This window comes from Oryza glaberrima, chromosome 12, assembly GCF_000147395.1.
Source record: "Oryza glaberrima chromosome 12, OglaRS2, whole genome shotgun sequence".
Taxonomy (NCBI): Eukaryota; Viridiplantae; Streptophyta; class Magnoliopsida; order Poales; family Poaceae; genus Oryza; species Oryza glaberrima.
Genome location: NC_068337.1, coordinates 22,196,145 through 22,217,882, shown reverse-complemented (window position 1 = coordinate 22,217,882; position 21,738 = coordinate 22,196,145). Strand labels below are relative to the sequence as shown.

At 41.8% G+C, this 21,738-nt stretch overlaps 3 protein-coding genes, 1 long non-coding RNA gene and 2 pseudogenes across 4 annotated transcripts; 2 read left to right on the top strand and 4 right to left on the bottom strand.

Annotated features, from left to right (window-relative positions):
• Positions 1 to 4: 4 nt before the first annotated feature.
• Positions 5 to 2,683, bottom strand: LOC127756403 (uncharacterized; annotated as a pseudogene).
• A 2,205-nt stretch (positions 2,684 to 4,888) lies between these two features.
• LOC127757689 (uncharacterized) lies at positions 4,889 to 6,048 on the bottom strand (annotated as a pseudogene).
• A 1,296-nt stretch (positions 6,049 to 7,344) lies between these two features.
• LOC127757932 (uncharacterized) lies at positions 7,345 to 9,649 on the bottom strand. The gene is made up of 3 exons (XR_008013560.1): positions 9,409 to 9,649; positions 7,836 to 7,913; positions 7,345 to 7,720 (listed from the first exon to the last, which is right to left on the bottom strand). It is a non-coding gene; the product is annotated as an uncharacterized LOC127757932 (long non-coding RNA).
• A 14-nt stretch (positions 9,650 to 9,663) lies between these two features.
• Positions 9,664 to 10,839, bottom strand: LOC127756401 (uncharacterized; the record flags this gene model as incomplete). The annotated part of the gene is made up of 1 exon (XM_052281741.1): positions 9,664 to 10,839. A coding segment is annotated over exon 1 (1,176 nt), but the record flags the coding sequence as incomplete, so codon positions are not given.
• A 1,994-nt stretch (positions 10,840 to 12,833) lies between these two features.
• LOC127757650 (adenine phosphoribosyltransferase 1-like) lies at positions 12,834 to 15,571 on the top strand. Its single transcript, XM_052283215.1, has 6 exons — positions 12,834 to 13,104; positions 13,664 to 13,774; positions 13,920 to 14,012; positions 14,118 to 14,267; positions 14,695 to 14,753; positions 15,242 to 15,571. Exons 1-6 carry the CDS (start codon positions 12,849 to 12,851, stop codon positions 15,293 to 15,295), a joined length of 723 nt encoding a protein of 240 aa, XP_052139175.1. The 5' UTR covers positions 12,834 to 12,848; the 3' UTR covers positions 15,296 to 15,571.
• Positions 15,572 to 18,813: 3,242 nt separating this feature from the next.
• Positions 18,814 to 20,489, top strand: LOC127758005 (transcription factor RSL2-like). The gene is made up of 5 exons (XM_052283603.1): positions 18,814 to 19,367; positions 19,469 to 19,687; positions 19,779 to 19,844; positions 19,942 to 20,007; positions 20,094 to 20,489. Exons 1-5 carry the CDS (start codon positions 18,891 to 18,893, stop codon positions 20,178 to 20,180), a joined length of 915 nt encoding a protein of 304 aa, XP_052139563.1. The 5' UTR covers positions 18,814 to 18,890; the 3' UTR covers positions 20,181 to 20,489.
• Positions 20,490 to 21,738: the final 1,249 nt, after the last annotated feature.

Sequence of the window (21,738 nt, the reverse complement as noted above, 5' to 3'; positions counted from 1 at the left end):
CATGTCACTTAATCAACACACTACTTTTTTTTACTTGGAAACACTCGGTGTAACCTGGGATCAGTAGACGTAGCATTTCCAACTTCGTGTCATCAATGAGCTCGTATTCTTCCTCCTGTGAATCAACCCAAAGGTCCACGCCTACAAACTGACCATCACCATTTTCTTTGTCGCTCGGCATCTTCTCCTCGCTGGGTATCTCCTCCTCGTTGGGCATAAATTGGATGGACACCTCCTGAACATATATGAAAACAAATCAAAATTGGAAGCTACAGAAATTTAATAATAGTAATCAATACATTGTATGCCGAGTGCTTGCACAAGATCATATATTTTGTTCGTGTGAAATATTCATGTCAAGCACCTATTTTCAAGAATTTCCTTAGTTTATCACTTTGGAACCATTCATAGTCTTTTCTAGTTCATATGAAGGTGTAGACATCCTGACTGCTATTCCTGCTTTTATTTATAGTATTAGTTCATAAAAAAGATTAGATTACTTATTCTTTCTATATTGTTTATTATATTATTTTTAAGAAGGGCATTTTTGTGTTTGGCACATGTTTATAGATCCACTATACACTCGGTTTATTCTTGGTTGTTCAATTCCATTCCCCAATTCTGTGATTTGCGAATTGAATTGATGCTTCATGATCGGCTGACCAAACCATGCATTTATGCGTAATGGTACTACACCGGTTTGACAAAGTATGTAGTAAGAACTTCCTTAATGGAGTTAAAATGCAGTACTAAATTATGTATTACCAATAATTTTATTCAATGGAGTTAAAATGCTGAACTTCCTTTTCTCTGTTGCAGCCAGTTTCTGATGTTTAAGCACATGTCTAATAATTATAATATCTGGTCTACTAGGCAAGTTGCAGTATTAGAGAAGAAGAGGACTGAAAAGTATGAATTTCTATTTTTGTTACATACTTACAAAATCAGTAGGTGGCAGATAGAGACTATGTTCAGACTTCACAACACATTTTATTATCTTAGTTTTATAAAAGCTAAAATTAATAATAGTAATATTATGCGTTGCAGGACTCTTATCATGGCAAAACAATATTAAATGGATTGCAATAAAGATCCTGTGTGGTAACGGCTAGAACATTAGATGGTGCATGACTCTCTATTGAACAGATCAAGTCTTCCAGCTATATGGCACTATACTGCTTACTAACTTGTGGCTTTGGTTGCACATTACATAATGCATTAAAGTTAGAGTGATTAAATATCTATGGTTACCTAATTGTTACTCGCTAGAAGTATATGGATATATTATACATAGCAGGCTCCTCAGGAGTTTATCTGTAAGTTTCCATAGTTATTAAATAATATATTTTCAATTTTTTATGCAAAGTTGACTCAAATAAATTAATAGCACACACCTTGCTCTGCTCACTAATATTGGAGGACTCCACCACGAAGTGCTTGCTCGGTTTAGCACTGTGGTTGGCCATTGTCCCTGCCACAGGTCACCTCCCTGCGGGTAAGAAGCATTCGACGAAAAGGATGCCTTGGTAATGGTAGAACTGGGTCGTCCCATGCCATAAGTCACATTGGAGCTCATCAGCTTGCCAATTTTACCGCCTCACTTCTTCTCCATTGCAACACCATCGTGCATCTTTTTCTTGGGCACAACGTCAATGAACCAATCTTCAAATACGAAGTCGCCTCCTTCATCATCCAAATCAGGCCAGAACTCATACTCATCCATATCGGGCCCATCCTGGGTATCAAAGATCACGTTCTTGCCTTCTTCTAAACATCGGCCAGATTCACGATGAAACCACTTGCCTCGAACCCGCTGCCCGCACCACATCTGGGCAGGCTGTTTGCATTCATCATTTGAGTGCACTATGTTGCTGCCGCCACAAATCCCACCACCCTTCTCCACTTCCCCGCAATTCTGAATCTCACCACCATTCTCCTTCGCTTCCCCACAATCTTGAATCCCACCACCCTTCTCGTTCACCTCCCCACAATCCTGAATCCCACCACCCTTCTCGTTCACCTCCCCACAATCCTGAATCCCACCACCCTTCTCCTCCACTTCCCCACAATCCTGGAACTCAGTTTCGGGCACAAACTCCTGATCTGAGGAGAAGCAGTACTCGATGCCTTTATCATCAGAATCAGGGATGAACTCAATCTGGTCGTCGTCGGACCCATCTTGTGTATCCAAAACAAAATTCTCACCTTCTTCCAATAATTGGCCAGATATTCGACAGTACCACATGCCTCGACGCCGTTTCTTACCGCACATCTGTCTGGCACTTCGCAACCTGCCGCTGTCATAACCGCCACAACCCAATCTCTTGCCGAAGCCGCTGCCCCTAGGGCCTCCACCTCCGCAGCCCCTAGGTTCGCCGCCGATGCAGCCCCTAGGGTTTGCGTCGCCATCGTCGAAGCCGCATCCCAATCTCTCGCCGAAGCCGCCGCCACCGCCACCCCTAGGGCTGCTGCTGTTGTAGCCCTTAGGGCCTCCGACATCGCGGCCCCTACAGTTTCCGCCTCCATCATCACCTCCACAACCCGATCTCTCGCCAAAGCCAGCGCCGTAGCCATCCCTACGGCCTCCACCGCCATAGCCCCTAGGTTCGCCGCCGCTGCAACCCCTAGGGTTTCCGCCATTGCTGCTGATGGCGCTCTCAGTGTTGCCGCGGCCGTTGAGCATGTTGTCGCACACCGGATATGGCTTGCTCGTCTGGGGGTGGGGGAGGGGAGGGGGGATGGATGGGGATTGGTGCGGTGTGCTGATGGGAGGGAGAAGCGGGGTGCTGGTGTGGAAGACGCGGCGTGGAAGGAGAAGAAAACGAGAGACGAGCGATGGGGAAGAAGAGAATACGAGAGGAGAGGATAAGGTAGCGCTTCAGAGCAAAAATCGTTTGGAGGAGAAAGAGTTCGCTACTGTTTTAGATGGCTCCACTTCTTTTTTTTATGTGTGCTTGTCTAGGAGTTTGCTAGTGCCTGCCAGGCTGCCAGGCTGCCAACGTCAAGAATTATGGAACTTTTGGTTAGAAGCAGAACGTCCTCCCTTCTGGGACGGAGGGAGTATAATACTATGTGTTATATATGGTAATTAAGGAGAGCACATGGAAAGTGATGATTAAACCGGGATGAAGGGAGTATATATATGATAATTAAGAAGAGCACATCGAAGCTAACGAAGTAGATTATAAATAGGCGTGATTTTTAAAGAGAGCTTTTCTCTTATTGTTGGGTAGTGTCCATGCGTTGCAACGAGAAAACTAAAAAGAAACTCTATGATAACTAAAATGAGTTGTGCAAAACATCATATTGAACTTGTAAATTCAACATCAAACAATAGTAGTCCAGGTACGGGAATAATTCTAACATCGAACTATAACCCATCCTATAATGTTAAACATCTTAAACCACCATCAAGAACATAACCTACATACGGTTAAAACCCGATTGTATAATCAAACCTAAAACTAAAATAAAAGTTCTCTAGGAGACGACCGCTCTGTCTGTCTTATCGTGGTAGTAGGCGTTGAGTGCGAAGGTTTGCTGGATTGTTCAGCTACGCCATGATCACCTCGTCACGCCTTGCGATGTTGCGGGAGTTGGCATGGGCAGACAACAGCTATATACACTGATTGTAATTTCGGTTCGAAATTTCGGATCCCTCGGCAAGTGATTATCTGGTCGAAATTTTCGGTTTCTCTTTTTTTTTTTTACGAATTTGGTCAAAATCAGCTAAATTATGTTAAAATTTCAAAAAATGGGGTCCAAAAAGTGCAGAAAACCGAAATTTCAGGAATTTTGGTAAAACCAAAATGGCCGAAATCGAAACCGAAAACCCTGGCAATGCAACTAATTCCAGGCTAGATAAAAAAAAATGGACACAGCTTGTTCATTGTGCTTAATTACCGTCCAATCTTTTGCATTACACTCTCTTGTTTTGCCTGCTGCATCATTAAACTCCGCAGCCGACTGCATCAAGAAATGGAAAAGAAGTCACAAGGCGATCAATGCAACTAGATACAGACGGTAAGAAAATAAGCAAATGCGACACACTAGTTAAGAAAGTCTGCACTGTTCTGTGGCTGTCTGTCTTAAGGCCTAATATTATATTTGCTTTCCAGCAGAAGAAACAGTAACAGTTTAGGCTGTAGTTTTTGATCCTGCAATCCCGATGTTCCTTCAAATCAAGCTATGATGTTTACAGTTGGTAATTGATTAGACCAAGAACTTAGCTAACCAAATTACTTAAGGTTATGTGCTGGCAAATCAGTAAAACTTTCACCAAATGAAAGGCTCTACTAGTTTAACTGTGCGAAAAGAAAAATGAATGTAATGAAAATTTAATTAAGAGGCAATGTCCAAGTATAGAAGAGGAGTACAGAAGAATAATTCCGAGTTATTGCTTGAATCACTATTTGCAGGATTGGCAGGGCATTCGATCAAATATGCTCATGTTACAACATAGCAAACCAATAGTCAAAGTCATTTAGCTAATAAAGATATGCTCTATTCCAATATGCTAACTGCTCAGCCATTTAACTATCCAGTTATCTGCTTGTTAATTCCTAAACAGTGGCTAAAGCAATTGAATGGATATTCCAACTGGTATTATTTTCATATTTGAACACATCACACAAATGGTAAATGTTTTTGTATCACAAATAAAAAAGAAAACATAGCAAACCTTGTGGTGTCGCCACCTTTCTTCAAGTAAGAGGGGAACCAGCTGGGGATGAAGTTATGGCCATAAAAATATTTCATGGGCGGGTATCTCTCATCACAACATCTTTCTTGCTCTTCTTCTTTTCCATTGATGAAGAGCTCTTCTTCTTCTTCTTCACTGATGTAGAGGGTGGCTGGTGACAGCAGGATTTGGTTTCTCATGTCTACCTCAATCATCCAGTAAAGGCCATTGCCCTTGTCCTCGAGGAGGAAGTTGTTGGCCTTGTCGTAGAGGAGGAAGGAGATGGCAAATGGATTAGCCATGCTCACCAGGGGGAAAGTAGGCGGCGCATGTGGAAGGAGGGGCTGGTTTGCAGCAGAGCAAATATCCCAGAACTTGCCGGCTTCCATGGTGAAATCAAGAATCCATCTACTTTCGTGGATGTCGACCAGACACCATGACTTGATGAAAGCAGAGCCAGCAGAGCTGTTGTTGCGGCCTCCTGCTGCGGCATTGTCATCTATGCAGACAAGCGTGATATCGCCAGCGATGTTGATGGAGACAGAACGAGCAGGATCAGGGTTGTACTTGTCAACGCGGCGGCCACGCATCGCCTCTGCCGGCAGCGGTATGTAGTTGAAGTAACGCTGGGTCTTGACGTCGATGAGGATGATGCCATGGTAGCAGTCGACGCAGGCGAGGTAGCTGTCGTGCAGGGGAAGAACGGCGTCGGTCCACCAACCTCTGAGGTGGTGGTTTTGGTTGGGTTGCTGCTGCATCTCCAGGATCTGGACCTTCCATTGGGGTTGTTGGGGGCAATCAGCATAGTGGTTGAGGACGCAGAGCTCGACGGCCTTACCCTTATGGATGTTGATGTCCGCCACCGTGAAATTGCCGGCGCCGTGGCAGAAGAAGCCGACGTTCTGCTCTACCATGACCCGCTGCTGCTGGCACCGGTGCGGCTTGAAGTGGCGGTCGACCTCCGGGGAGGAGAATCCACCGATGAAGCAAGGGGGCAGCCGCGTGAGCGATGGCCGCCGCAGCCCCTCGCCGGCGGTGTAGACGTAGTAGTCGACGGGGAATTGGCCCGGCGCGACGGTGCCGAGGTCGGCGAAGGGGACGCGCGCCGAGAGGAGGATGGAGCCGCGGTGGGCGGCGATGGCCTCGGCGTCGCCCAGGTCGTAGACGCGCGGCCAGCCGGGGCGGTGGACGTAGAGGCGGGAGACGGCGGGGGGGTCGGCGACGCGGAGGGAGACGCGGATGGGGTGCCCGCTGCAGGTGTAGGCGACCTCCGACGCCGTGGGGTCATCGTCGCCGCCGACGACGTCGTCGTCGTCGCTCCAGCAGCGGACAATGCGGTCCAGGACCATCCATCCATGCGCTTCCATGTCGCCACCGTGAGATGATCTAGGGTTTTGCCGGCCTCCACCCAGGGGACGGCGGCACGATGAGTAAAAGCTATGCATGCTAGCGTGTATACCTCTATCAATATCTCTACTATTATAAAAATTAAATTAAAAGATGTTTTTGTCGGTACTTTGGTATATCATCTGTATATGAGTCGGTTTTTAAGTTCGTTCGCTTTTGGAAATACGTATCAGTATTTGAGTCGGTTTTTAAACGCTTTCGCTTTTGGAAATACAAAAGGAGTCGTATAAGAAATCCTTTTAACAAAAAAAAACTCGCATGCTAATTTAGACGACCGGACTACTAATTACAGCTCTAAAAATATATATAACCAAATGAATTCCCACAGTAAATTTCTCCTTAATTAAACCATATAATATTATTATTATTAAAATAGTCTTCACCCATTGCAACGCACGCACAATTTTTGTAGTGTATATATATACACTCCGTCGACGCCGTTGACTTTTTTAAACATGTTTGATCGTTCGTCTTATTCAAACAATTTAAGTAATTATTAATTTTTTCCCATCATTTGATTTATTGTTAAATATACTTTTATATAAACATAGTCTTACATATTTTACAAGAGTTTTTAATAAGTTGAATGGTCAAATATATGCTAAAAAGCCAACGGCGTTAAATGGAGGGGGTATATGCTTCAATCCCGCGGTTCTTTTTGTGTTAGGAAACTGCCAGGCCTGGTAAGTGGCCTCGCTCTTACCAATCGGATCGGATATGCTCCTGCTCCATGGGGCTGTTGCATGGGTATGTTAATTAGGCCCTGTTTAGTTCCCAGAAAATATTTCCCAAAAAATATCATATCGAATCTTTAAACACATGTATGGAGTATTAAATCTCTATTATTATAAAAATTAAAGATATTTTTGCTGGTACTTTGGTACGTCATCCGTGTTTGAGTTGATTTTTAAGTCATTTGCTTTTGGAATTAATTTGTATTTGAGTAGGTTTTTAAATTCGTTTGCTTTTGAAAATATAGAAGGAGTCGTATAAGAAATCTCTTTAAAAAATTCGCACGCTAACTTGAGATGATCAGACTCATAATTGTAGCTCATGATCTTGTAAAAAATTATATCCAAGCAAATTTCTACAGTGAATTCACTTTAGCTAAACCGTATAACAATAATAAGATTAAGATAGCATTCACCCATTACAACGCACGGGCATTTTTCTAGTATAGATAAAAAGAAAAACAAATTATACAGTTTATATGGAAATCGTCATGCAAAATCCCTTATATTATGGGACGGATGGTGTAATAAATAAGTAAGTACGGCATAATATCTTTAGGGGCTGTTTGGTTCTTAACTAACATTGCCATAACTCATTTTAGGCAATGTTAGGCAAGTGTGGCTTGCCACACTTTTTTGGCCTACAATTTGTAGTCTGACATATGGTTTAAGATGGTAAGTGTGGCTTGCCATAAGTATGGCAATGAACCAAACTCCTCAGTGCACTTCTTGTTATTGACATATGGCTAATACCAAAGTGGGTCCCCCATGTCATTCAACCAGCTGCAAACTGTGCAAGACCTTCATTGGATCCGTTGCCATAAGCTACCAATCTATGCTGTCTAGCATTGCAAACTCTTGTTTTTCCCTCTCCTGTCTCAACATTTCCATGCGTTCCAGACTGCAACCAAAAATTGAAAAGAAGCAAATGTCAGAAGCAATTGAAACTAATTCCAGGCTAGATGAGAGGGGGAAAAAGAAAAACAAATGCAGACAACTTGTTCGATTGTGCTTACCATATACATCCAATCCCTCCAACCTTGTCCATTGTTCTCTCTTGCTTTGCCTTCTGCATCGTTTCACTCCGTTTCCGACTGCAGCAAACAATGGAAAAGAAGACAAGTCACAAGGCGATCAATGCAACTAGCTAGGTACAGGCTCTGAGAAAAGAAGCAAATAATGTACACACAACACGCTAGTTAAGAAAGTCTGAACTGTTCTGCTGGCTGTCTTATTGCCCCAGATATTTTCTTTCCAGAAGAACAGTTAGTACGTAGATTATGCTCTAGTTTTTGATACTGCAATCACGACATTCTCTCTCAAATCAAGCTGTCGTGATTACAGTTAGTAACTGGTTAGACCAGACTAAATTAGCTGCCAAAGTACATAAGGTCGTGTGCTGGCAAACCACTAAATGACAGAAGTATAGAGTTGTACAGAAGGATAATAGTGAGGTACTACTTGAATCACTATTTATAGAGCGCCAGGGCATTCAGACAAATATGCTCCATGTTCTTCAACACGGCAAACCAATCATCAAGTATCAGTTACGTTAGTCACTTAGCTCATACTACATCCGTCCTAAAATAAGTGCAACCATAGAAATCTATGTCCAACGTTTGATCATTCGTCTTATTTGAAAAATTTATAAAAAAAAATAAAAAAATAGTCATACATAAAGTACTATTCATGTTTTCTCATCTAATAACAATAAAAATAATAATCATAAAAAAATTAAAATAAGATGAATGGTCGACCATTGGACATGAATAATGTAAAACTGCACTTATTTTGGGACGAATGGAGTAATAAAAATATGCTACTATGTTTCAATATGCATGCTAACTCTCTAGCAATTTAACTATGGGTAATTTTACCATACTTTAGAAAGTACCGGGAGGTACCATATTTTATAGTGTAAAATTTGGTCCCTCTACGTACTAAGTATCTTGAGGTACCAAAATTTGTAGTGTAAAATCTTGGTATCTCCAGATACTTTATTAAGGACTAGAAATTTCTAGTCCCTCCATTTTAGGTTATAAGATGTTTGACTAAGTTTATAGAAAAAATAGTTACATTTTTGAACCAAAATAAATTTATTATACAAATATGTTTAATTACTAATTTAATAAAACCAATTTGGTAATATATAAATATTATTATATTTGTCCATAAACTTAGTCAAATTTAAAACCGTTTGACTTTGACCAAAGTCAAAACATCTTATAACTTAAAACGGATGGAGTATTTAACTATAGTGTTCGCTGGTTGTTCCAAAATATTGTTCCCTTCGTTCCTAAATATTTGACGTCGTTGAATTTTCTAAACAGGTTTGACCGTTCGTCTAATTTAAAAAAAATTAAGTAATTATTAATTCTTTTCCTATTTGATTCATTGTTAAATATACTTTTTATGTATACATATAGTTTTACATATTTCACAAAAAATTTTGAATAAGACGAACAATCAAACATATTTAAAAAAGTCAATGATGTCAAATATTTAGAAACGGATGGAGTAGTTCCTAAACAGTGGCTAGAGCAAAAGCATATATAGGCACAAATAAACACAAGACATGCATAATCAAACCTTTGGATGGGGATCCTCATGCAAATAAGAGGGGAACCAGCTGGGGATGAAGTAATGGCCACAGAAGGCCTTCCAGAGCATGCAACTGCCACCGCCGCATTCCCTCTCTTCTCCTTCTCCTTCTCCTTCTCCTTCCTCTTCCTCGTGGATGTAGAGGGCGACCGGTGAACGCATGGCCCTCTTCACCATGTCGATCTCAACAATCCAGTAGAGGTCCCTGCCATCGTCCTTGAGGAGGAAGGAGACGGCATGCGGATCGGCGAGGCTCACCACCGGAAAGGCAGGCGCCGCCGCCGCGCCCCGTCGCGGGAGGCGGCGGTGGTTCTCGGCGCAGATGCGCCAGAACTCGTCGGATCCCATGGCGAAACTGCGCCGCCATCGTCGTCTGCTCTTGTTGTTGTGGTGGTGGTGGATGTTGGTCAGGACCCATGATTTGATGGTGAAATCTCTCGTGATCTTGCCGCGTGTGGCGATCTTGTCTACGCAGACGAGCGTGACGAGGCCGGCGCCGGTGACGGAGACGCGGCGAGCTGGGTCGGGGTCGTCCTCGTCGTCGTCGACGCGGCGGCTGCCATTCATGGCCTCCTCCGGCAGCGGGATGTAGCTGAATTGCTGCAGGTTATCGGCGTCGATGAGCAGTATGCCGTTGTAGAAGTCGACGCAGCAGAGGTAGTGGCCGTGCAGGGGGAGGACGAGGTCGTTCACCCATTTGGGGAGCTCGTCGTCGTCGCCAATCTTGGGTACACGCTGGATCCTCCATTGCTCCGGCGACTGCTCCGGCGACGGCGACGGCAAGGTTGCATGGTGGTTGAAGATGCAGAGCTCGAGGGAATTACCGTCGTAGTTTCTGATGTCCGCCACCGTGAACTCGCCGGCGACGTCGCCGGAGAGGAAGCCGATGTTCTCGCCCAGCATGATCCGCTGCCGCTGGACTCGGTACGGCTTGTAGTACTCGTCCTCGGCCGGGTCGGAGAAGCCGCCGATGAAGCAAGGTGGCAGCCGCGTGAGCGACGGCGGCGAGGCGGCGGCGCCGCCGCCGGCGGTGTAGACGAAGTAGTCGACGGGGAAGTGCCCCGGCGCGACGAAGCCCGGGTCGGAGAAGGGGACGCCGGTGCGGAAGAGGATGGCGCCATTGTGGGCGGCGAGGACCTCGGCGTGGTGCAGGTCGTAGGCGTCTGGCCACGGCCCGTCGAGGCGGTGGAGGTGGAGGCGGGAGACGGCGGGCGGGTCGGCGACGCGGAGGGAGGCCCGGATGCGGCGGCCGCTGCAGGTGTGGGCGATCTCCGACGCCGTCACGTCGTCGTCGTCGTCGTCGCCGACGACGTCGCCGTCGCTGCAGTGGGCGCACCGGTCGAGAATTATCCAGCTGTGGATCGTGTCCGGCGGTCTCCTCGGCCGGGCTCTCGATCGCCGCGGCGGCGGCGGACTCATCGGCGAGACTAGTTTGGATTTAGGGTTTGCTTTCCACCAGTAAGAAATTTCGTAGTTTACACTGGGATTGGTGAAGATCACCTTTTTTTTTTTTAAGCGATCTCCATGCCGTATTAAACGTATACGGACACATAATTGAGAAGTGTGAAAAGTTATGACATGTCAAATCGGATATATACCGATTCATATTTAAAGTATTAAACATGTAGTCTAATAACAAAATAAATTACAGATTTCGCTGTAATCTGCGAGGCGAATTTATTAAGCCTAATTAATCTATTATTAGCAAATGTTTATAGTTGCACCACATTGTCAAATCATGACGCAATTAGATTTAAAAGATTCGTATCCGTGTAATTAGTTTTTTTTTATATTTAATACTATCAAATATTCGATGTGCTAGGTGAAAAGTTTTTATGTGATTTAAGGAAGAAAATTTGGTAGGACCTCCGTCCTTCCCTTATCCGAAAGTCTTAATTTGGTTGCTGCACGACGTGTCGCCGCCGCGGGGTCACCGATCCGATCGACGACGTGGCGGCGCGCGACGCCTTGTGGCTAGGGCAGATGGGCCGGCTGGATCGGGTGGGCTGGGCTAGCACTAGGTGTGGCTTACAGTTAGATGGGTTGGGCTGGCCCAAAAGGGAAGATGCACTTTGCAATTAGTTTTTAGTGTTTTTGAAAGTAATTTTGTATAGGTGGGATGTATTTGAGTTAATTTGGAGCTTGGCACAAGAGGAAAGAAAGAAAGTTGCCATTAAGAAATCTAGGATGATGCATGATTTCACCCAAAAAAAAATGATAGATCCATTTTTCCTTAGAGAGACTTACAAGAAATGTCATGTAAGTACCATATGTCAGCATAAAATACTAGATCAAAAGTAACGCACATCAACATCGCCCATTTAGAGATAAATTGATCTGGTTTTACTAATTGAGGAAACCTTTTACTAGTACTAGATATTTATAGGACTCCTCTAGGTGGGAAAATATGCGGTGCAAATGACATATGCAGTTGAAACCTAAACATTATTGTTACATCTAAAAATGGACGCATTTGATTAATTTGTCTATGTTACTAAGAGTAAAATTTATATTCCCAGTAAAACTTTTACTCATGGCTAAATTTGTAAGTAAAATTTTTACTCTCGATGATGTAGATAAATCTCATACGTCTATTTTTAGATCCAATAATAATTTTCATATTTTCACTAGATATGTGGTTTGCACTATACATTTTTCCCATGTGAGTTGTGTTCTTTTGAACACTTTGAAAGTAGTAACTTCTACTCCTTACTTTTCACGTGCACGCTTTCAAACGGTTAAAGGTACATATTTATAAAAAAAAATTATAAATATAAAAAACATATTAATTTATTTCTTAAATTTTTTAGTTAATGTTTAATTAATTATTTGTTAATTCATCGCTTAGTTTTACGTGCGAGAAAAGGTTTTCAACCCTCTCAAACGAACCCAGCCAGGACACTGATGCAGCTCGAAGGTGAGCCCATAAAATTTTTGAACCTCTTCATTTTTTTTACCCTGAAATTTTGAGCAACCGAACCACGCGAAAGATGATCCAACTCTAGATTAGGCCGATGATGCAATCCTTGGCTTTTTCACTTTCACTTGCGGTAGGTTGCAGCCCCAGGAAGGAAGGAAGGAAGGAAGACGCACACGCAAGAATCGAGCCGCCCAAGCTGTCACCTCCACCTGGGCCCCACATGTCACCCCCCCACCCACACCGCCGTGGGCCCGCACCTGGTCCCACGTGTCGTCGGCCCAATCCAACACACCCCCACGGGTTGGTGAAGGCATCATGAACCACGCCCTCTCTCTCTCGCACCCCACCCACCAACCTACCCTCACCCACCGACACGTGGGCCCCATCGAGAGCGTGGCCCACACGTCAGTGAGAAGAGCTCGGGTTGCTCCGCGTGGCAATCTCGGTTGCTGACCCGCTTTTGCTCCGGCCAATAAAAAGGCGAGGCGAAGCGGAGGAGCGGAAGCAGATGACCTCGCCGCCGCCGCCGCCGTCGTCGTTGCTCCGCCGCCTCCCGACCACGCGCTGCTGCTGCTTTGCCTCCGCGTCGAGCGGCGGGAGCGCGAGTGCGAGCGTGCGGCTCGGATCCCTCGGCGGGAAGCAGCGGCGGGGGCATCGCGGCGTGGCGGTGATGGCGGCGGCGGCGGCAGGGGGAGGAGGCTTCGAGGCGCGCGTGGCGCGGATCGCGTCCACCATCCGCGTCATCCCCGACTTCCCCAAGCCAGGTCTGGTGTTCCGCCCCCCACCTCCCTCGCTCCCTCCCGCTTTTTGCTTCGGCCATGTGAAATATTCATCTCGGATTTCACGAGAGTGTAGCAGCTCTGCGCTGGGATATTTATTCATCGTCGTCTAAAGCACGCAGATTGTGTGGTTGTACTTAGGGTTAAACAGTAGTTAGTTCGTAACTGAGTATGAACTGTCTGAGTGGAGTAATTAACAATGTTTTTTTTCCTGGTTTAATAGATTATATATAGATCTTTATTTATCCAAGTGGAGGTTTTGTCCTGCTGCTTGTTTGCTAGTTAGCTTAGTTTTGTGCGATGCCCTTTTTTTTTGTTCTCTCTAGACGGTCATACATTGATTTTCTCTATGGTGAAGTGGGGTGTTGTATGGAACTTGGGTTAGTGTTATGTTGGCCAGAATGCTTTTAAAATGACATGTTAGTTTTTCAACATAGCTATAGAAATAAAAAATGAAAAATGCGCCACATTTTTATGTGTAATATATTTTTCATGTTTTCAGATATAAAATAAAAACCTTTCTTCTTTCTGTTTCTTTATGTAGGGATTATGTTTCAAGATATCACAACAATGCTTCTCAAGCCAGATGCATTTCGTGACACGATCGAGCTCTTCGTTGAGCGATACAAGGACAAAGGGATCACTGTAATTGCTGGTAATGTAAAATTAAGTGCTACTTCTTTTGTGACATTACATGCATTCATGGTTAAAAAGTTAGAATTATAAATGATGCAACTGAGATGCACATATATTCTGTTGTACATTTTCTTTTCATAATTTCCCTCGTTGTGAAATATCAGGTGTTGAAGCTAGAGGATTCATTTTTGGTCCACCCATTGCTTTAGCACTAGGTGCAAAATTTGTTCCATTGAGGAAGCCAAAAAAGTTACCTGGTATGTACTAAACTTTTTGTTATTTAGCATACATTGCCTACAGTTATTGAACAACTATGCCTTTGCCTAAGAGATGTGGTGGCTAATCTTACATGTTTATACTAGGTGAGGTGATCTCGGAAGAATATTCTTTGGAATATGGTACAGATAAAATAGAAATGCATGTAGGAGCTGTGGAGCCAAATGACCGGGCCGTTGTTGTTGATGATCTAATTGCTACAGGTGGAACCTTATCTGCAGCCGTTAAACTTATTGGTAAGGTCCTGTTTAAGCTTTGTTTTTGTAGTTTGAACACTATAGATAATGTCCTAAATTCAGCTACTTAAATTTTATAAGACATGCTATTCATAAAAAGTCCCCTTTTCTTGAGCTACAAAATAGATATAGTTTATGTCCGGTCCATTCGATTTGTACTTTCATACTTGTAGATTTGAAAACCATATGACTCCAATACTTATTTTCCAAACTTTGAGATAAATTCGCTGTAGTGCATATATATGGAGTTTAGTGAATTGATGTTTCGAAGGACTTATGTTTATTTAGCTATGCTGTTCATGTTTTCTTTGTTTTTTTTAATATATTTGAATGGAATATGCCTTAACATTCTGAATATACTTTTGGGATTTATTCCTATGATTTGTGATATGGTTTACTTAACTCAATTAACCTTCGCTCTTTGTAGAGCGTGCTGGAGCAGAGGTTGTTGAGTGCGCATGTGTCATTGAACTACCAGAACTGAAGGTATAATTCTTTTGACGCATCAATATCTCTGATTCTCTTATACAGAACAGTGTATTAAGTTAGCATGTGGGTATGTGTTGGGTAATTGATCTGCATGCTCAAGCAAAGAAAAGAAAAAGAAGCTTTAGTTAGATGTGAATAAGGAGATTTTTCGTGGTAGTGCTTGACTGTTATATAGTCGTCGACTGTAGGAAGTTTCCTTTTGGCAGTACATTATTTTTTGGGTAATACTCATGCAAAGATTAACATTAAATTTGAAATTAGCTACAAGAAAGGAAGTATTAACAAATCATGACTAGAAACTCATTGAAAAGACTTTGGAATAATTCAAAAGATGTGCTCTTCATGATCGAAATCTCATTTTTAAAAAACTTTGGGATTATCTGCATTTGTCACTGCCAGGAATTTAGATCAAGATTAAAACTTTGGTTAGAAATAACATGGCTTAAGATGACATCCAGTGCTCTAACTATGCCATGTTTTTTCAGGGTCGGGACAAGCTGGGGAACAAGCCAGTTTTTGTCCTTGTGAAGGCAGACTAAGCGGAATGAAACAACTAAGGGCCTCTCAAGTTGTCCCTATTAATATCAGTGTCCTTCTCGAAGCATGTTGGAAGCAACTAAGATATCGGTCGTGACAATATTAGCTTGTTCTATCCAGTGCTCTGCAATAAAAGTCTCATCTTTAAATTTGTAGGCACATGAGTTATTTGGGAATTCGGACTTGAATGATCCTTGTAATACATCAAAACACGGCATAATTTTTTTTAAAGGAGTGCCAATTATTCATGGGGAATGAGAATCACCTATTTTGGAGTTTGTTGTTCTGCTTGCTATCACTATTGCATTCCTGCTTTCCTGTACAACTTTCGCTGACAATTTGTGATCATGGACTTCTGCATTGACTTGTGGAGATCATGATGCTGGCAATTCAAGGTGCCCAGTGGTTTGTGGTACTTCATTTTTTTTGAAACACAATTGGACACTATCTTATCTTCTGTGGCCACTGATCATATGTTAGATCGGCACAATGCGTTTGCATCTGGCAACTAAAGATTTCATGTGGACGTGCTATATTGTTACTCGTACCAGTTTGTGACTTTAAAATCTTTCAGAGCTCAGTCAAAATTGAATTTCTGAAGACAAAGTAGTTGCTCAGGCAACAATGTTCTCGAGTGTTCAGTGACCGTATTTACTTCAACAGTCATGATTTAGTTTTGTTTATCAGTTTGGTGAAATATTTGGTTTCCTATCACTGATGAGTGATGAGCAATCTGACATGATAAAACTTCATTTCTATGTGGGCATGCCTCGTGTATAGTATGTATTGTTTGAACAAGTATGGTCTCATAGACTCATACCAAGCTATATATACTACCATTTGGAATTGTGGAGATTGTTAATTTGAGGGTTTTTCTCTAGCTGCATCTAAGTGCAATACCTGATTGATGCTTTCTTCTTTTGATATTCTGATTGAAAAATGCCCTGAGTCTTGTTTGACTTGAACATTGTTCTAGATTGAAGGCATTGATTTGTACCTGCCTTTTTTTATTGGATAGCTGCCTATTTCTTTATTTTTGACCTTCAGCTATTGTGTATAATCTGACTTCTAATTTGTACCATTATTTTTCTGTGAGAATTTCTGACTTGTTCCATCTTCTTTTGAAAGTCTCATCTGCTTATTACTTTGACCTATTTCCGTTGCACTATTCATAGTGGTTAGTGGGGGATGGGAGGCATCTGTTGCTTTTTGTTTGGTGTAAAGTGATGAGGACTTGATGTTTCTTTCTTAGATGAAGATGGATGCCTATGTATCCAAGTTGCAGAAAATATCTTTGTGATGCTGCCTGCAAATCTTGGAAGCAGCTACATGCAAGTTCAGTAGCAGCAGCATCTCTAATTGACTAGTTTACCTGACCATGAGAACAGAGCTTCGATTACTAATTACACATGGGTGTAATTCCATAATATATTTATTTATTTTTGACAATAACTTGCTTGGATACACCGTTGAAGAATTTAGTTTATTATATTGACATTTGGCGTAAGCTAATCAATAAAAGTCAAGAATATTGTAAAGATTTGCGTTAGCATTGTCAACTGAAAGTGACAGAAAAAAACTAGTACTTGTTTTGTCTTCTTCCTTTTGTTTTATGCATAGTAATATATTTGGTATATTAGAATTCAGTGGATTGTGAGCACTTAGTATTGTCATGCTGTCACTTGATGCCTTCCTCAGTTACTTCATCTGTTTGCTACAATTTTCTTCAAGGAACAGGATACAAACCAACAACAACTATGAATGATTTCGAATGCTTTGGTTATGTCTGTGCTTTAATTGTTCTTGAAATTTATCTTCACAGCATATTCCTTCTTTATTTTCTTAATAATGTCGAAAATATGACTTTACTTTGAGGGAGGTTAGAAAAATACATGGCTGAAACAATGGTAGATATGGAAGTGCATATGTATGTTTATCTATGCAAGCAATTATGCTCATACTAGAATGCAGCTATTCCTCAGCATAATTTATCATGGCCAGTTTGTGCACTTAATTTATAACCCAAAAAAGAAATGCTAAGAAGAGAATATCTCTTAGGATGTCCCAAAGGGAATAGTCTCAGTCTCTCAGAAGCAATTTGGCTTTCCCAGACTATGAAGTTGAATGTTGTGAAGTCAGAAAATAAACATTAGTGTTTATATGCTAATGATATCTTATATTATGTTCATTGTTTGTGCTACTAATGATATCTGGTTGGTTGTTTAGGCATTTGAAAAATACATAACCATGCAATTGGCCGCATAACATCAGATGCTTACATGCTCCTTTCATACAGCTAAAGGGTAAGAATGGCGCCATAAACAAATCTTATCTTGTTCCCTTTATATCACTTTCATTGCCAGCATCTTAGCTGTTCTTGTTTACCAAGGAGAGGCAGGAAGTCCCTCTTGAGGACATGACAGAAATACACCAGATTTGTGCACTGTGGTGGATCTGAGTCATGTGCAGCCTTTAATTGCTGGATAATATGCAGATCATATTCCTGCTGGGGGGATATCAGCATCAGATCTCAAGCAGACTCAGATTTGTCGGGTGTTTCGCAAACCTGACACCTTAAATGGAGACCTGCATTGTGGCTTTCCATTTTGTTTGATGATGCACATGCTCATTTATTCCTAAAACGTGCCATTATGGTAATATAAGATCTTATTTGAGTTCTATGCAGTCATTTGGTAATCTTGCAGCAGATCTTACTCTGGTTGACCTTCAGAGAAGTGACAATTAACAGACAATCTGATAATAAACCTATGGAAGGGTTCTGTTGAATTTCCCCAAGGTACATTGTTGTTGTATTCCAAATTGATTCAACTGTGTTCATAATCTTGTTTCTATCACAGGTTAAGTTAATAAAGTATACTGGATTGGTCTAATTGTTTCAGATGTTAATGACACAAATATATGAGAAAACCACTCTATGGAAATGGAATCCTTTGCAAGTTTGCAGAATCAATGAGCCTGGCAGAATGAACAGCCCACAGGAGAAGCCAAGAAGGCAACATGCCTCGATATCGCCGAGGCGCTGTAATATCTTCATTGAGTTCTTAAGAATGTTGAGATTCCCTCCATGTTCGTGCAGGCCTCACTCTGCATCTCCTAACTTTATTTATTCCATCTCCTTAACCAACACAACTCTCTGCAATTTATACAATTTTATATGCTGAGGTAAACTCTTTACTTCCTTTGCCTGTCCTTGATGAATCAAATGATTAGTAAAATGTCTCCAATCATTGAACCAGCCTTCACAGACAGGCCACATAACTGTAATGTTGGATAAGTCACTGTCCTTGTCTACCAACTAGCAGTTGAAATTTTCTAATCTTGTTTTAATCTTCACCATACACTTGAACCCAATCGTGGACTGACAATTTTTTAATCATGGTCCAATTTTTTAATTTTAGCAAATAATGTGTGTCCTGCAACATTTCTGAATTCTGGTTTCTGAACAGTATATAAGCACCTGAACAGTTGTGCCATTGTCATCATCCAGCAAGCACCTCAACAGTCAAGCCACACTCCTAAAGACATCATATATTCATATCTCAGTTGTCTACCTCCAAGTCCTGAATTCACATCAGAATGGAGGGTGGAGGACTGATCGCCGATATGAGCTGGACCGTCTTCGACTTGCCATCGCACGGCGATGAGTCGGAGATGATGGCGCAGCTCTTCAGTGCATTCCCCATCCATGGTGAGGAGGAAGGCCATGAGCAGCTCCCATGGTTTGATCAATCTTCCAATCCATGCTACTATAGCTGCAATGCTAGCAGCACTGCATACAGCAACAGCAATGCTAGTAGCATTCCTGCTCCATCTGAGTATGAAGGATACTGCTTCAGTGACTCAAATGAGGCCCTGGGTGTCAGCTCCAGCATTGCACCACATGACCTGAGCATGGTCCAGGTGCAAGGTGCAACTGAGTTTCTGAATGTGATCCCAAACCATTCCCTTGATTCATTCGGTAATGGCGAGCTGGGCCACGAGGATCTTGATTCAGTTAGTGGGACTAACAAGAGAAAACAGTCGGCAGAAGGAGAATTTGATGGCCAAACAAGAGTAAGTCCTTGCTCATCAGTGATCATTCTTCACTCTTGTTATCTTTCAGGAAGATGTTTGGAGTGCTAATGTAAAAATCGCTTGGAATGATCGAAATGCAGGGTTCAAAATGCGCGAGAAAGGCTGAACCGAAGCGAGCGAAGAAGGCCAAGCAAACTGTGGAGAAGGATGCAAGTGTTGCCATCCCAAATGGGAGCTGTTCCATTTCTGACAATGATTCCAGTTCATCCCAGGAGGTTGCAGATGCTGGTGCTACTTCGAAAGGCAAATCCCGGGCTGGCCGCGGAGCAGCCACTGATCCCCAGAGCCTCTATGCAAGGGTACTAGAACATGATCATCTCCTGAAAACATAATCTTTTCAACAACTGAATGTGAAAAAAAAATGCTAACATAAGTTCTCTGCTTAATCAGAAAAGGAGAGAGAGGATCAATGAGAGGCTCAAGACACTTCAGAACCTTGTGCCCAATGGCACCAAAGTAAGCTTCTGAACATAAGTGCTACCAATTACACTCACATGACATGGAATTCTTGAACCAAATGGCTAATAGAACAATGCTTGTCTTGATCTTGTAGGTTGATATCAGCACCATGCTTGAGGAGGCAGTCCACTATGTGAAGTTCCTGCAGCTTCAGATCAAGGTGAGCATCTACAGAATACAGTTCAGTTCATATCATCCATTATCCTGTAACAAGATCCACTTATCATATTTTGTCCAATCCTGCAGCTCCTCAGCTCCGATGAAATGTGGATGTATGCGCCAATTGCGTACAACGGGATGAACATTGGGCTCGATCTGAACATTGATACATGATTCAGAAGTCTCAGCTCACAACTGGACAATGCAGTTCATGTTAATCACAACGAGTTCATACTAACCATGCAATGAATTCAACACAAATTAGCCATTCTGGAATTACTTATATAGTTCCAGTTCGTCATCAGTTACTGAAGGATCATAGGTAACACCGGTATCAAACTGGAACTGGTCCTGAAACTTGTGAAGAACTGAAGACGAGCAAGGCTAATTGTGCACTACTACACTTGCATCATGGGACGGTTCAATTTGCCCCCAAATTTGCATGTGACAATTTTTTTGTTGTCTTCATGAAAGACATATACTTTTGAAGAGAATTTGTAAAATTAAGATACTATATGTTTGCTGTGAATTTTGTAAGCAATGCAAAATCTAGTCGCTTTTGATTCTTTTTGGAAGCAAATTTTTAAGTCCCATTGTCTCAATATCTCATTTCCAGTTTCCACCTCGAAGCATGATCTTAAGCACACGTAGAATTATTATTTTATCAATTTTATTTACTTGTTCATGTTGGCTCATGCGTGGAGTTGACCTGATTTAAATGAATTTGTAAATAGCCAACATACCGAACTGACAACAAGGTTCACAATCTCGATTGGCCAGTGAATTTCAAGCCACAATGAGACGTAGATTTTTTTTTTGTTAATTTTGATGAATTTCGACAAATTTTGAATGAAATTGAAAAATAATCAAACAAAAACATTTGAGATCTACATTCGGGCCAGCTCGAGATGTTCAAAATTCAGAGATTGTGAACCCTGAGTACGTTTTTTTCCTCTTTTTTCTAATTATAGCCTTATACATGATTATAATCTTCTAACTTATTCTTAACTGGCTGTTATTTTATCAAAATAAATCTTATCAAATTTTGGCAATGTCAAAATTTTGGTAAGTGGGTAATATTGTCAAATTTTGATAGGATTCCTTATGTATTTACCAAAGTTTGGTAAAAATACTAAATGTATATCTTTGGCAATTTTTTTTAAAAAGACATGGTTTGAAATGACACTAATCTAAACAACCCTTATACTTCTAATATAGTTGGTATCACTAACTTCTAAAACTCAGTATGCAAGTGTACAACATCGTCATCCACTGTTAAGTATTATCTATAGTATTTTAAATCATATACAAGTACGTCACATCATCACTTACTAGCAATTATTATATCGATTATTTTAAATATCATGTTAGCATGACATAGTATAATTTATGATTTTGTTGTATTTTTAAAACTTAATACGTAAACAATGTCAAATCGTCATCTCCACATTACTTTTACATTATTTAAACATATACATATTTTCTATGATGTAACATACATTCATCCAAATATCACGTAGCAAAGTGCTAGTACTGTATCAATATGAAACACTGAAACCTAACACCAGCTGGTGCGTTTCATTTCAAATATTCAAAGCAAAAGGGAAAAAATGGGCCTAATTCGAAGGGACGGCCCAGGTCAAAGCCCATTGGGCCTGGACTGAGACGGCCCAGCTAGGCCCAATTCGAGGAGTAGTATAGAATCCCAAAGCCCTAAACTAAACCTACGCGC